The sequence below is a fragment of the Gymnoscopelus microlampas genome (genome assembly GCF_963454915.1).
Source record: "Gymnoscopelus microlampas genome assembly, chromosome: 4".
Taxonomy (NCBI): domain Eukaryota; kingdom Metazoa; phylum Chordata; class Actinopteri; order Myctophiformes; family Myctophidae; genus Gymnoscopelus; species Gymnoscopelus microlampas.
In genome coordinates, this window is record NC_139941.1 from 53262211 (window position 1) to 53278505 (window position 16295).

A 16295-nucleotide genomic window follows, 5' to 3' on the forward strand; every position below is an offset into this window, starting at 1 on the left:
GAGATCTGCTCATCCGGCCGACTTCCCGCTCGGCGCATCACGGCACCCTTCAGTACTCTGTGATACGCACACCCAGTTTGTAGTCAGTCAGTCCCATATACTGTATGGGCATACCATATATGGGCATATCGCTCGGATCGGCGGTTCTGGACAACCACCGATCCAAATGTGATGGAACCAATTCCGGTTCTGCAATGTTGGATCCAGTTCCTTCGGTTCTGGATCCCAATACAGACCAAGGTTATTATAGTTAACGAAATAACGAAAACTAAAATTGAAAAAATATTTTCGTAAACTGAACTAAATAAAAACTAGAATAAAAAAAACAACAATAACTAACTGAAACTGTATTTTGTGTTTACAAAACTAACTGAAATTATGGACAAAATGCCCTTCGTTTCAGTTTTTCTCGTTGATTGTCCAACTGAATCCACTGAATATGTATTTTTAAATGGTATATTTTGCTGAGTTTACACCATACTCTGACCTTTTTGAATTCTGACAAATCACCCAAAGTATGAAAAAACCAAAACTGATAAAAACTAAACTAAAACTAAGCGTTGTCACAAAAATAAAAACTAACTAGCTAATTTAAAACCTAATTAAAACTAACTGAAATTACTGCCTTCCCCTGGTCAGCCGGGGCGCCTGATTGAGGGGAAGGGAACTGGTTGGAATAACATGTTCCTTCCACACGCTCAAGTCCAACCGGGGAAACTCCCCCCTGTCAGGTGACAAGAAGGTCAGTTGGCTCTCATGCACTGAAGGAGGCATGAGCTCGGCCCTGGCCTCCCTAGGTTGGTGGGGGGAGTGTAGTGCCCAGGATCACTTAGAAAATTGGCACCGGGTGAAAAAAGGGTTACAAAATCGAGGGATAACATTAAAAAATAAATAAATAAACTAACTGAATTAAAAAAAACAAGGAATTCAAAACGAACTAAAACTAAACTATAATGAAAAACTATTGTAACCTTGCTACAGGCACACAGACTCGCATAAATTACGGAGTGCCACGTCTCACTACACCCTGTAAACCTGTGATGTGACAATAAAGGTGATTGTGCGGTTGTGCGGTTCTTATGGTGTCAGTGTTAACCTTTCAGCGGTGGCTTTGATCCTGTTGACGTGTCCGCTCTGCAGGCTGTGTTTGTGGTGGAAGTACGTCTCTATGCATCTCTCCTCAAACTCATGCAGCCTCTTACGATCCTCCACACCCAGAATCAGCTCTGCATGGGGACAGAAAGAATGTAAGGAAACACATTTCATACCTGGTTACAATGTACGCCGGTCAGTGGTTCTCAAACTTTATCATGTCAAGGAAGGACTCCCAAATTGATATATATTTGGCCAAGGGACCCCATCTATGTTAAAAACTGCAAAATGATTACAAATTCTTGATATAATCTTGTTAATACATAAGTTCCACCTCCACCGCTGAGGCGTGCGTGTGCGTGTGCGTGTGCGTGTGCGTGTGCGTGTGCGTGTGCGTGTGCGCGTGCGCGTGCGTGTGCGTGTCCGTGTGCGAGTGAGACTGTGTACGATATGAATGGGTGAATGTGAAATACACTGTGAAGCACTTTGAAGGGTCAGAAAGACTAGAAAAACACTATATATAATTGCAATCCATTTACATTTTAAACTTTTTCATAAGTGCCATGATAATAAACAGTGGCGTGCACAGACATTTTGAGGGGCAGGTGCTCAAGTAAATTACACTTTTTTTTGTTTACTTGGTCTGCTCTTTTTTCCCTCTACACCCATACCTCTTTGCCAAAAATAGCCGATCTACAAGCCCACAACGCCTCGCAGCGCGAGGCGTTGTGGGCTTGTAGATCTGCTATTTCTGGCTTCTCCTCAGAAAAGGGATGCTAGGTTTCGAGTGGTTAGGGTAAAAAGAAAAATCATATCACATGAAGAGTTGGCGGACCCCCTGTAGTAACTCTGAGGACCCCCTAGGGGTCCCGGACCCCCTGTTGAAGACTTTTTTTCCCCTTTTATTCAAAAGGGCACTTCTGGTCAAGAGGGCAAAGGGCAGGTGCTCTAGCACCACCTAGAGTCTATCTGTGCACGTCCCTGATAATAAAAACAGAAACCCACTGAGCCCAGTGGCCCTCTCCTCCTGCTCTGCCTCCTGCTCCGCCTCCTCCTCTCCCCTCAGTCTCCTGTAGAGGGCGCTCACAGCCAGGCTGACGTGGCTGAGGATGATGAAGGGCGGGGGCAGCCAGGGCCTCTCCTGATAGGTCATGATGTAGCGGTAGCGGTTGTATCGCCACAGTTCATTGGCCATGGAGGCCATGTCATAGTAGATGTTGCTATGTGGGTGGGGGGGGCGGAAACGGATATTTTATTATCATTTATTTTTACTTAAGTAATAATGAGCAATACCACAATGTGTAAGAAATGCTCTGTTAAACAAGCAGTGGTGGAAAAAGTACTCAAATTCTTTACTTAAGTAAACGTGCCAATACTGCAATATGAACATACTCTGTTACAAGTAAAAGTCCAGAATTCAAAATGAACTTGAGTAAAAGTACAAAAGTATTGGCATCAAAATGTACTTAAAGTACCAAAAGTAAAAGTACTAAATATTTGAAAACAGCAGATCTACAAGCTGACAACGCGTCGCGATACAACGTGTTGTGAGCTTGTAGATCTGCTATTTTCAAATAGCCTAGGTATAAAATAGGGTTAAAGTGGTTAATGTTTCATTATATCATAATTTATATCTGCAAAGTAACTAGTAACTAAAGTTTTCAAATAATTGTAGTGGAGTAAAGGTACAATATTTGCCTCTGAGATGTAGTGGAGTAGAAATAAACGTATTGGAAATTGGAAATACTCAAGAAAAGTACAAATACCTCAAAATTGTACTTAAGTACTGTACTTATACCTTTATATAAATAAAGGTCTTTCCACCACTGGTTACAAGTAAAAAAGTCCTGTATTCAAACTTGAGTTACTTGAGCTAAAAGTTCAAAAGTATTTGGCATCAAGTACCCAAAGTAAAAGTAAAACGGCCGATCTACAAGCTCACAACGTGTCGTGTTGTAGGTTATTTTCAGATAGGAAATAGGGCTTGATTGGTTAACGTTTTGTGATGATAATGCACAAAGAAACAAAGTAAAGTTCTCAAATAAGAGTAGAGAGTAAAAAGTACAATATTTGTCCCTGATTATAAGTATAAAGTATTGACTTACACAAGTAAAGTAAAAAAAGTCCCTCAAAACTGTACTTAACCATCACAACCAGAGTCAGTTCACTGACATCACAGACTCTCTTCTGTTCACAAATGAAGGTCATACTTCTGTTTGGTAGTTTGGCACCACCATGTGGTGAATAGTGGTTACATCAAAGTGTATTATAGTGACATAAATTCCAACGTTTCAGTCCTTGTAGCAAAAACGGCTCATCTTCTCTCTCATTTGTGAATAGAAACAGTATTTGTAATATACAGTCAGTGTAATATAGATGCAGTGCTTGCACAGCACATGTATGGGTCCCCAAATTATTTTGGGGGGTTCCCAGATGATCTTAATGTGCAACATTGTTTTCTCACTCAACAGTAAACAAACCAACATACAGTATAAGTGTATATATACTGCACATTTTTAAAGTGAGGGGAGGGGGGTGGGCTTGGCCGGAGCTCTTAATTGATCCCTTTGAACTTCAAAGGGGTTGTGCACTGCATTGATTGATTTGGCCATAAAAGTGTCAAAGTTGTTAGTGCTCTCCCTAATCAATGAATGCATCAAAGACACCGATCACTTTGATACCTGTCAGAGAGGGGAGGGGGAGTGTGTGTGTGTACACACAGATCTGCGATCTTACCTTGTATGCCTTTAAAAACTGTTATTTCATTAATTAATTTAGTTGAATATTCTTTCCATTCTTACTTGAAAAATGCAATGAGGATGTTGACCATGATGATGTACTGGAAGAACAGATAAACAGCCTGTAGGAAGGGAGTCAGGAACGCCCCGGGTGGACAGGGCTGATCATCAGCACAAGCTGTTCAGACAGACAGACAGACAGACAGGCAGGCAGGCAGACAGGCAGGCAGGCAGGCAGGCAGACAGACAGACAGACAGACAGACAGACAGACAGACAGACAGACAGACAGACAGACAGACAGACAGACAGACAGACAGACAGACAGACAGACAGACAGACGTTACATTGCTCTCAGCCTTGAATAACTAAATCAGATAAATAAATGAATGTATGTATCTTTCAGTTGAACTATACTGCAGTGCTTCACCATCGATCTCTCCAGCGTAAACCTCTCCGAATATCATCCAGTATGGCTGGAAGAGCACGTCCCTGACCAGAGCCCAGGACGGCTCCTCATCCGGGGACAGGATGGACTTCCTGGACACCCCGAAACTCAGCAGAACGATGGCCATCATCACCACGATGAAGAACATGTTTCTGGTCTGGACGGACAGACATATAAACACACACACACACACACACAAAATGTATTTCCGAAACAGCCGATCTCCAAGCCCCCAACGCATTGCAACGCGCTGTGAGCTTGTAGATTCAGATTTTTTTTTTAACTAACTTTGACTGCCAGAGTATTTTCATAATCTGGCTCATAATCTAGTCTGGCTGTGTTTATAAACAAACACGACAGATCGACCAGCCCTCAAAGAGTTAAGTTTTTTCTTTCTCTCTCCGTTCTCTTTCTCAGCCCCCTCCAACCAGGCTCCAAACGTCATATCCGCTGGTGTGATCGTATTTCCGCCCCTCTTCCTCAGGCCATCTTAGCTTAGCTTAGTTTATGATGGGGTTTAAGATCGTTGGTAAACACAACGACGATAACCGTTCGTCGTCCAGAGAAAAGAAAATGTAACCGGAGCTCTCCGTTCGTTTTTTATGCCGTGTGAAAAAAAACGTGTTTTGCCCTATTTTGGCCTAAAAATCTATTTTTTCAAGAGAAAACCGAAAAACCGGAAACGGAACCCATTAATTGTGCATCCGGGTGAGTAGGAAGTGAGTAAAAAGGGAACCTGATGGTGTAAGTTACATAGAACAGCACGATCGCTGATTAGACAATGAGAAAGCTATCAGCGCGTCTAACGCGTCGACGGCGTGGATGGATTAAGTAGCAATTGACTCGAAAATGCGTCGATGGCGTTCAAAGAGTTTTAAACTGTTCTCCTATAATGATTCAAATGAGGGACGCCAGGTTGAAAGTGGTTTAAAACCAAACACTCGGCTGCACAAATGCTGACACCGAGGTACTCAAATAAGTCAAATAAGGACTGATCTTCAGATAGGAGGGTCCAAATACATATCAATTTAGGGTTTTTTGACACGAAAAAGGTTTGAGAACCACTGCTTTGAAGGACACTGTATCAAGTATAACATGATGTCCATAATGTCTACCCACCATCTTCAGTGGTGTAAAGTAACTTTACTCAAGTACTGTACTTGAGTACAATTTTGAGGTACTTTTACTTCTACTCCACTACATCTCAGAGGCAAATATTATACTTTTACTCCACGACAATTATTTGAAGATTTTAGTTACTAGTTACTTTGCAGATATAAATTGTTACATTATAAAACATACACTAACCACTTTAGCCCTATTTTATACCTTGGCTATTTGAAAATAGCAGATCTACAAGCTCACAACGCGTCGCACCGCGACGCGTTGTGAGCTTGTAGATCGTCTATTTTCAAACATTTTAGTATTTTTACTTTTAGTACATTTTGATACCAATACTTTTGTACTTTAACTCAAGTAAATTTTGAATTCCGGACATTCACTTGTAACAGAGTATACTTCTACACTGCAGCATTGATACTTTTACTCAAGTAAAACATTTTTGAGTACTTTTTTCCACTACACTGACCATCTTGGTGATCATGGTGAGGTAGGGTCCGGCGTGCTGGTTGACCGCCAGCAGGTCCAGCACCCTGACGAACCAGAAGATGATGTCCAGACAGTAGACGATGTGTCCCGCCCGGCGATACGGCTGCTCGTGCCAGCGCAGCGCCAACCCGGCCAGGAACAACAGGATGGCCAGGAACTCCGACACGTTCCAGTACTCTGAGAACCACACCTTCAGCTTGTGACTCAACTTCCTGGGCTCTGACATCAGCACCTGGCGGGGAACACATGTGTGTGTGTGGATGGATGCTGAGTAACCTTTTTTCAATTTAAAGGGACTACACCATGAATTTTTACTTTTCCTTCTTTTTTTGTGTGTTTATGGTCTCCCCTACCTCTCTTCTATCCCCAAATAATACCCCTGTTTGAGCACTCAGGCTTTCACAGCATATCTGGGGTTTTATGTAAATTGGTCTCAAAACAGGCCAAACTGATTTGGCCCCGAAAGTGACGTCACTAGCGCTACAATCCCTCCTGTTTTTCAGTTCAAAAAGAAATAAAATTTTTTTTTTGTTTTTTTTTTCCTTACTTTTTCCACACAGAACCAGGAGATAACATGCATACAAACTGCAAATACAAACTGCAAATCAGGACAATGTGGTATTGCAGGTGAAAGTGCTTTATAAGCCAGAGAGAAGTTAGTTGGAATGAGTATATCTGAGGTTTGATTTAGGCTCAAACCTTTTGAAAAAAAAACGTTTGAGTGACATAAACAATATGATATTAAATATTAAATATATTTTTTTAATTCATGGTGTAGATCCTTTAAAAGAAAAGTTATAAAAAAGCCTGCCTTTCCTTCTACTGTCTTTAGTTCCCCTTTTTCTTCGTATTACATGTTTTTACAAGTGATGAAAACTTGTAAGATATTATGGATGAAATGGATTAAATGTTTTATACAAATCTGCAATGAAGCATAAAGTAAATATAAATAAATACACATAAAAAGCTTGCCAAACTGTCATCCACAAATGAACCCCATGAACTCTAGCATTCCTGTACTCCGGGGAAAACGTTAGAAGATCTGTAAGCTCACACTGCATCAATGTGACTATTTTCAGGAGAGATATTTGGTGTAGAGGGAAAAAAAGTAGGGGCCCTATAGCCCTGGGGGACCCCGGTCAACAAAGTATATAGGGTTTAAGTGGGCATTTAAAACTATATTGAAAACATTAAGGCTGCTGGCTCCACTTTTATCTAGTGTCATATATTGTGCATGATTTATCATTGAACGTATTAATGTACTTCATCTCTTCTTCTTCCCTTTTGGCAAATTGATGTTTTATGGTTATTGCCTCTGGTATGAACTGTGAGAACTGTATTGTTCAAAAGGGAAGACAAGGAGATCATTCACTAATGATTTAATACTGACAATAAACACATCAAATATTTGTTTTGAGATAACAAAACAAAGGGGAGGCAGTGACTCAAGGGTAGAGTGGCCAGGTAGAGTGAACTGGAAAACCGCAAAGTTCCCAGTTGGATCCCGGGCTGGGGCGCTCCCCTAGAGTTAGTGTCGAAGTGTCCTTAAGACGCTTGAATGTGCCGTCTACAATCATCGGCTTAGGGCCGGCCTGATTATGACATTTTACATGACGATAAATTGTTACACAAATAATTGCGATTAACGATGGAATTGTTTTTTTTTTGTCATTGAACACTGGCAACATTCTGTTTGTCTTTTAGGCTCTGAAGTTGCACAGGGCAGATATGACAAATAACCTAAATATGCAAAGAAATATATTCAATAACATTATACTTAAAAATAAAATTATTAGTGGAAATAGCCGGTTTTCAAGCTCACAACATTCGTCGTTGTGAGCTTGTAGATTGTCTGTTTCAACTATTTTTGAAAATGTACTGTCAACCAGTGGCGTGCACAGACATTTTGAGGGGCAGGTGCTCAAGTAAATTATACTTTTTTTTGTTTACATGGTCTGCTCTTTTTTCCCTCTACACCTATACCTCTTAGCCAAAAATAGCCGATCTACAAGCCCACAACGCCTCGCAGCGCGAGGCGTTGTGGGCTTGTAGATCGGCTAAGAAAAATCATATCACTTAAAGATTTGGCGGACCCCCTGTAGTAACTCTGAGGACCCCCTAGGGGTCCCGGACCCCCCGTTGAAAACCCCTGCTGCACTTCTGGTCAAGAGGGCAAAGGGCAGGGGCTCTAGCACCACCTAGAGCAGGGGTCCTCAACAGGCGGACCGCGGTCCGTTTCCGGACCGCGGGGCACCTCTCTGTGGACCCTGGGAAAATTATAATAAAAAAATAAAAGCGCGGGGGGCACATGCGCGCGCGTGCATGTGCGGACCCTAGCCTTATTCAAAAACGGATTTGTGGACCTTCAAGATTTGTTGTTGAGGACCCCTGACCTAGAGTCTATCTGTGCACGTCCCTGCTGTCAACTGCTTTCAGTTGAACACTTTAGTGTATCATAAATGGCCTGTTTTATGTGTTTTGTGGGAAGTCCTGTTGTGTAATGTAGGGTTGTCACTGCATGGTATGTTTCTGTGGTCTCTCTCTCTCTCTCTCTCTCTCACCTCTCTGATCTTCTCCATGGCAGTAGACAGGATGTAGGTGATAACCAGCCACTCCTGAACACTGGGCTGAGGCTCCATCTTCACCAGCACGGTGTAACTAAACAACATCAGGAAGGCAAGATAGGACATCTATACAGCACAGAGAGAGAGAGAGGGATGAGGGAGGAGAGAAAGAATGAGACAGAGATGGAGTGGGTGAATCGGCCCAAACTGTCTAAAACTACATATCTGAAGACAGGGGGGGGGGGGGGGGCACGGTTAACTCATTCAATCCGGGAACGCATTTGTGTCATTTTAAAATGTCTTTGGGCTATTCAAAAGTAGCTCTCTACAAGCTCATAGCGCGGCGAGATTGTAGATCTGCTATTTTTGAATATAAATCTCGAAAATGCGTGCAAATATTATATACGTATATACATTTTTAACTCAAATCTTTGCTTCTGGGGGTCCCTGGAACAAAATATCTTGAGATGGGGGGGGGGGGCGGGGGTCCACGGACAAATACATATTATTCTGGGGGTCCTTGACATGGAAAAAGTTGAAAATAAACTGATATTACAGCAACTCATTTTTTTTTTTCAAAACAAAATGTTAGGATTTAGAAGACATTTGTAGAATCCCCAGAAGCAAAGATTTGAGTTAAAAATGTTCACTTTAAAAGACATATAGGCCTATATTCAAAGATTTGCACAACTTTTCACAATTTCCCAAAAGAAATAGCAGATCTGCAATTGGATTAAACGTTAAATGTATAATAATCAGGGTCATAGGATGAGATTATGATGTGTGTATATGTAAACCTGTGATGTGACAATAAAAGTTGATGGTGTGTGTTCGTGCTTACCGTGTGGAACCAGAACTTGACCACCGGGGCGGTGTAGAACTCATACACTGTCCTGATGCTGGACACACACTGCTTGGTCAGAGAGGTGACCGTCCCAGAGATCAAGATCCGACCCCGGTCTGAGCAGGACAGACCTCGCTCTGTATCCTGGAGGAGAGGAGAGGAGAGGTAGATGTGGAGGAGAGGAGACGAGACGAGGGTCATTGACCTTTACCCCAGGGCGGAGCTCGGCCGGAGCTCTTAATTGATCCCTTTGAACTTCAAAGGGGGTTGTGCACTGAGTTGATTGATTGGGCCATAAAAAGTGTCAAACTCGTGCTGTGCACGTTAGTGCTCTCTCTAATCAATGGATGCATCAAAGCACACACAGAAAAACACAAAAAAGAGTCTGGCATGAAGGCTTGTCTGGGCGTTTCTAGCCCGTTCACCAAATGGACGAGCCTATCAGCGTCGCCGCTCATCGTTCTGTGATTGACAGCGAAAGTTGGCCAATCAGGTGGCGAGTTCGAATGAAGCCGACCAAAAAACGAGCGGCAGCCATATTTTCTGTGCGCTATTTTATCCGCTGTTTTAAAACTTCAAAAAGCTCTCAAACTTCTATTTTGAGGCATGGGATTTACTTATAAGATATCGTTCGGATAGAATTTAGTTGTTTAACTTCATATATGTGGTCAATTAATCATGACAGAGCCTATTTAAAAATAAAAATTCAGAGAACCGGCAGGGGCGAGCAGTGACTTGTATCCGAATGCACTGGCTGAAGGGGAACACTGCTGATTGGCTGAAGGGGTTGTCAGTCAACGGTTATTACTCCCGCCCAACTCCAGCCCACAGGCAAAATTGCAGAATGGGCGATCATGCCAGACTCACTCCTGAAATAAATTACGAAAGAGATTTCCGGAGGGAGGGTTTACCAGGCTACAACATTTCGGCCACAGTTGGCCTTCATCAGGTGACATCAGTTTGAGACATAATGATCACCTGATGAAGGCCAACGGTAGTGCAGACTTTTATTCTTTTGAACTGTGCTGGGCACACAGTCACATGTGTGAATGTGTGTTTGTGTGAGTGTGAAGCAGGGCGTTTCTGGAAAAAAACAGCATTCATGCTCAGCAAACCTCCCCTGTATAAAGAGAAAAAACTAAACAAAAGGCTGTAACAGCTAGGGGACATTATTACCTTGTGCTCTGTTTCCTGGTGTGTTTCTGAGGGTGTGTCCCGTGTCCGGGGATGGTCACGTGACTGTGGCACATGACACATCTCAGCCTGGCTCTTCAACTCCACAAACAAGATGGCAGGAGGCACCAGGAGGCTGAGGATGATCTGGAAGGAAGATCATCCTCAGAACATACATTAACCACTTCAGCCCTATATACATTTCGGTCATTTGGAAATAGCCGAACTACAAGCTCACAATATGTCGCTATGCGACGCATTGTGAGCTTGTAGATCTGCTATTTTCAAAGGATTTGTATACATTTTAAAACTTGTGAAATGGGACATTCTGCATGATGAGTATTCTACTTTTGGTACTTTAAGTACATTTTGATATCAATACTTTTGTACATTTACTCAAGTACATTTTTAATTCTGGACTTTTACTTGGTTAGGTTTAGTGTTAGTGAGAGCAGAGGTGTTAGTCAGCCCGATCTCACACAATTTAGTATACATTGCACAGACCCAGTGCACGTCATTCCGTGCATAGTCGCCGAGAAAACCCGAAAATCCGTGCATATGTACGGCGAGTCCCACGGTGGGGGCGTAACCGGTTGCAACCCGGAAGCAGAGCAGTCCCCACAACATGATTTACCATTCTGTGCCTATCGGTACATAACTCAAACTGCGCTGAGTAGGCTCAAGCGAACGGCGCAACGTTCGGGAAGGCAACTCGTTCACTTTAGCTCACTCGGTGGTCCCTCACGTGGCTCCAGTTCCCTTGAGACTGCGCGCCTCCCAAATGGTTTAGTCAATGGAGGAGATGCAAGACGGCTATGCACGGATTTTCGGGTTTTCCAGTTGTCTATGCACAGAATGACACTCTGTGCAATGTATACTAAGTTGTGTGAGATCGGGTTGTGTACTGTAAGTACATGTACACAAGTATTTCCAAATGTCTGTACTTTTACTCCACTACAATTATTTGAAAACTTAAGTTACTAGTTACTTTGCATATATGAATTATTATATTATAAAACATACATTAACCACTTTAGCTCTATTTCATTATTTTATACATAGGATATTTGAAAATAGCGTTGTGAGCTTGTAGATCTGCTATTTTCAAACATTTTAGTACTTCTACTTTTGGTACTTTAAGTATATTTCGATGCCAATACTTTTGTACTTTTACTCAAGTAACATTTTGAACACAGGCCTTTTACTTGTAACAGAGTGTTTTTATGTTGTGGTATTGCTACTTTTACGTAAGTCAAATATCTGAGTACTTCCTCCAACACTGAGTGAGAGGAACATCATGTATGTATAAGTAAGTACCTTCAGGAAGGAGTTCTTCCTCATGTTGAGGGATCCGGTCCACAGGTCGGTCAGCAGGGTCTGGGTGCAGGAGTGAGAGACGAAGGCTCTCTGGCCGGAGGACACGGCCATCTGCAGGCACGTGAAGTGGCTCCACGCCTTCATCTCTGAGGTCAGCAGCTTCATGGCCATCTGCTGGCTGTGGCGGAACGCTCCGTCCAACACGTCCACCGCCAGCTGTCCAAACTCACTGCACGTACGCACGCACAAGCGCACACACACACACGCACACGCACACACACACACACACACACACACACACACACACACACACACACACACACACACACACACACACACACACACACACACACACACAAACGTTTGTATTACTAAACTTGTGAGGACCTAAACATTTTAGGACGGAATTGAAAGTAGCTGAAAATAGCCAAACAATAGCCGAAAAATTACCGATCTATAAAATAGGAAAAACTCCAACCGAAACCCCTCTAAACCTAACCTCTAAATGTCTAATCCTATTATCCCTAACCTCTAAAACATCATTATTTATGTAACCATGAAACCATGGTTAACCATGGACCAGGAATAGGGGCCTCACAATTTCCATTTCTCATATTATCTACTTCAGTGGTTTTTGGTCCGGGGACCACTGGTCCTTGAGGGGGGGTACCAAGGGGTGCCCAGCAAAATTAGTTATCATAGCGTCAGAATATTTTTTACCACTTAGCTTTGGGCTATTCAAAAATAGCAGATCTATAAGCTCATAGCGCTATGAACTTGTAGATCTGCTACTTTTGAAAAATCGAGAAAATGTGTGCATAGCTTTGAATATGAATATTTTTTAAAGCAAACATCTTTTACTCAAATCTTCGTTTCTGGAGGTCCCTGGCACAAAATATTTTCAGATGAGGGTCCGCGGCCAAATGTATATCAATTTAGGGGGTCCCTGCCATGAAAAAGGTTGAAAACCACTGGTCTACTTGTAGGCACCAGAACCAGATGCAAAGATTTTAGTTAAAAACGTTCGCTTTAAAAAACACATATATTCAAAGATTTGCACAAACTTTCACAATTTAAAAAACAAAATAGCAGATCTACAAGCTCATAGCGCGGCACCGAGTGCCTTGTAGATCTGCTATTTTTGAATAGCCAAAGAAAAAATGACACACAGATGCGTTCCCGCTCGTAAAAAGGTAAGAATGGTGAAAAATGGCTCACAGCGAGTATGTTTTGAAGTGTTCCGCGGTGCTGTCGTCCATGCTGCTCTGCCGGGCCTCGTGCGCCATGGAGCGGTACAGCTTGCAGGCCACCGTAGCGCGGGCCAGCGCCTCCTCGCCGTGCTGCCACAGGAAGAGCGCCATCTGCTGGCGCCGCTGCAGCACGGCCCACACGAACAGGTCGTTGAAGTTCAGCTGGACGTGCAGCGAGGCGTCACTGAGGTCAGGGGAGAAGGAGGCCTCTTTACTGTCCCCTACTCCTCCTCCAGGGGGCGCACTTCTCTCCTGGATGGGAGCAGCAGGAAGGGACATGATGGAGGAGGAGACACCAGGGGAGAGGAGGAGACACCAGGGGAGCGGAGAGAGAGGAGAAGGAGAAAGGAGGCGTAAGGTGAGAAAAAAGAGCCAGACAGATCATCCATTATCTGACCTTTTTGATGACATCGGCATTGGCAATTATGCAGTCAATGTGTCTCGATTTTTAACGTCTCTCAACCTGGCAACCCTATTTTGACGTGTCATTATACGTGAACATTGGCGCCGGCCGAATGGAGCTAACGAGAGCACCAGGTCTCACACTTTATCAATGGGGGGGAGCCGGGCTGCCCCCACCCCCTGCCCCATGAGTTATTTATGGATTATTTTGAATAATGATAAATAAATAAGATTTTTTTTTTTTTTTATATAATCTGAACCTACTTTTGAAATGATTCACACATAAACACGATGCTTTGTGTACCGCCCCAGGACGTTACGTTGAGGCTTTAGCTGTTTGCATTCCCCGTGCATGAAACCTGTGTTATGATTGGTCGAAAAAGACAGCTTTCGGGGGAAGTGCTTCCAACGGACGTCCCGCGTTAAAGACATTCTCTGCAATAGATGTTACCAGCCTTTTCTCCTCTAAGAAGAGAAAAGGCTGGGGTTCGAGGCTACCTTGGGGACGAGGCTACCTTGGGGGCGAGGCTACCTTGGGGGCGAGGCTACCTTGGGGGCGAGGCCACCTTGGGGACGAGGCCACCTTGGGGGCGAGGCTACCTTGGGGGCGAGGTTACCTTGGGGACGAGGCTACCTTGGGGACGAGGCTACCTTGGGGGCGAGGCTACCTTGGGGGCGAGGCTACCTTGGGGGCGAGGCTACCTTGGGGGCGAGGCTACCTTGGGGGCGAGGCTACCTTGCGTCCGTAGGGCAGGGCGGTCCTGAAGAAATGCAGCCGCTGTGGACTGCTGCTTCTCATTGGATCTGATGATGATGACATCATGCCCCGCCTCACAGAGCCTGTTCTGTCCTGGTGCTGGAACAGACAAATAAAACATCCAATGCATCAAACTACCTATAGAGGCTACTGTATGCACATAAACAACGTTAAACTCACCAACATCGCAGCTGTACGGAAAGCTTGAATTATCCTCTTTCTATCTGCAAAGTTTTTGTTTGATAAAACTCCACCGTAGAGACATGTTATGAGATACTTTCTGTCAATACATTCGTGCAGGTGATTATTTTTCTAAGCGTCAGAGTGTGGAAGCGCTCGTTTTCAATAACACAACGTCCTGCTGCCTCCTGCATCATGTGACATTTAGAAACAGGTGGTAAGCAGGACCGTTGAGTGACTTACAACGAGCGCTTCTAAACTCCAACTGTTTTGCCACTCAGTCTAGATGGGGGAGATGGGGGGGGGGGGGGATATGCGCACATGATCTGGCAACCCGGGAGGCAGTTCGTCCCATAGCTGGGCAGCCCCGTAACCATGGCGACAGTGTTTGACACAAAAACGCTAATAAGAAGCTGAGATTTGATGAAATTGAAAAACGGGCTTCACAGTTGTGTTCAGATGGTAATGGTCAATGGCTGTGTGCAGAATCAGAGCAATTGGTCCAGCCACTGAGGAGAACCGGGTATCTTCACGTACTCACCTACGTACCTACTCACCACTACAGAGGTTATTAGAATTATAGTAGGATAAACACTCCTAATATTAATATAAAGAGTGCTAGAGTAATAGGACAAAAGGCAGTGCTGTTATGTCTTAAAAGTGTGTGTTTTACACTTTACAGAAGACAAGATACTGCATAATGTAGAGTAACGCAATGCAAGACGGTTGTATATGTGGCTGCTCACCTTGTTCTGAGTGTGAAGACGGTTGTATGTGTGGCTGCTCACCTTGTTCTGATTATGAAGGCGGTTGTATGTGTGGCTGCTCACCTTGTTCTGATTATGAAGGCGGTTGTATGTGTGGCTGCTCACCTTGTTCTGAGTGTGAAGACGGTTGTATATGTGGCTGCTCACCTTGTTCTGAGTGTGAAGACGGTTGTATATGTGGCTGCTCACCTTGTTCTGATTATGAAGACGGTTGTATGTGTGTCTGCTCACCTTGTTCTGATTATGAAGGCGGTTGTATGTGTGGCTGCTCACCTTGTTCTGATTATGAAGACGGTTGTATGTGTGGCTGCTCACCTTGTTCTGATTATGAAGACGGTTGTATGTGTGTCTGCTCACCTTGTTCTGATTATGAAGGCGGTTGTATGTGTGGCTGCTCACCTTGTTCTGATTATGAAGACGGTTGTATGTGTGTCTGCTCACCTTGTTCTGATTATGAAGGCGGTTGTATGTGTGGCTGCTCACCTTGTTCTGATTATGAAGACGGTTGTATATGTGGCTGCTCACCTTGTTCTGATTATGAAGACGGTTGTATGTGTGGCTGCTCACCTTGTTCTGATTATGAAGGCGGTTGTATGTGTGGCTGCTCACCTTGTTCTGAGTGTGAAGACGGTTGTATATGTGGCTGCTCACCTTGTTCTGATTATGAAGACGGTTGTATGTGTGTCTGCTCACCTTGTTCTGAGCGTGAAGACGGTTGTATATGTGTCTGCTCACCTTGTTCTGAGCGTGAAGGCGGTTGTATGTGTGGTTGCTCACCTTGCTCTGAGCGTGAAGGCGGTTGTAGGCGGCTCGGAAGTGTTTCCGGGTGTAGATGCTGCGGTACGCTCCTCCTATCAGGTACTCAATCACCAGACCTACGTCTATGAGAGACAGACGGTAGCCTCTGGGCAGAGAGGCCTACACACACACACACACACGCATGCACGCGCACACACACACACACACACACACACACACACACACACGAACGCACGCGCGCACGTACGGCCGCACACACACACACACACACACACACACACACACGCACGCACACGCACACGCACACGCACACGCACGCACGCACGCACGCACGCACGCACGCATACGGCCGCACGCACACAAACATCATCATAAACTCATTCACTTAACATTTTTAA

The 16295-nt window shown here is 44.0% G+C and overlaps 1 protein-coding gene across 2 annotated transcripts in view; it reads right to left on the minus strand.

Moving 5' to 3' along the window:
- Positions 1-16295, minus strand: part of trpm6 (transient receptor potential cation channel, subfamily M, member 6) — a 66916-nt gene that overhangs the window by 33896 nt on the left and 16725 nt on the right. For both annotated transcript variants that reach the window (XM_084055929.1, XM_084055928.1), the window contains exons 14-25: positions 15916-16056; positions 14171-14290; positions 13001-13284; positions 11783-12011; positions 10469-10612; positions 9290-9436; positions 8446-8574; positions 5865-6116; positions 4259-4433; positions 3894-4008; positions 2098-2312; positions 1097-1226 (exon numbers count right to left, since the gene is read on the minus strand). In XM_084055929.1, coding sequence (XP_083912055.1) covers positions 1097-1226; positions 2098-2312; positions 3894-4008; positions 4259-4433; positions 5865-6116; positions 8446-8574; positions 9290-9436; positions 10469-10612; positions 11783-12011; positions 13001-13284; positions 14171-14290; positions 15916-16056 — 2081 coding nt within the window. The remainder of the gene's footprint in view (positions 1-1096; positions 1227-2097; positions 2313-3893; positions 4009-4258; positions 4434-5864; positions 6117-8445; positions 8575-9289; positions 9437-10468; positions 10613-11782; positions 12012-13000; positions 13285-14170; positions 14291-15915; positions 16057-16295) is intronic.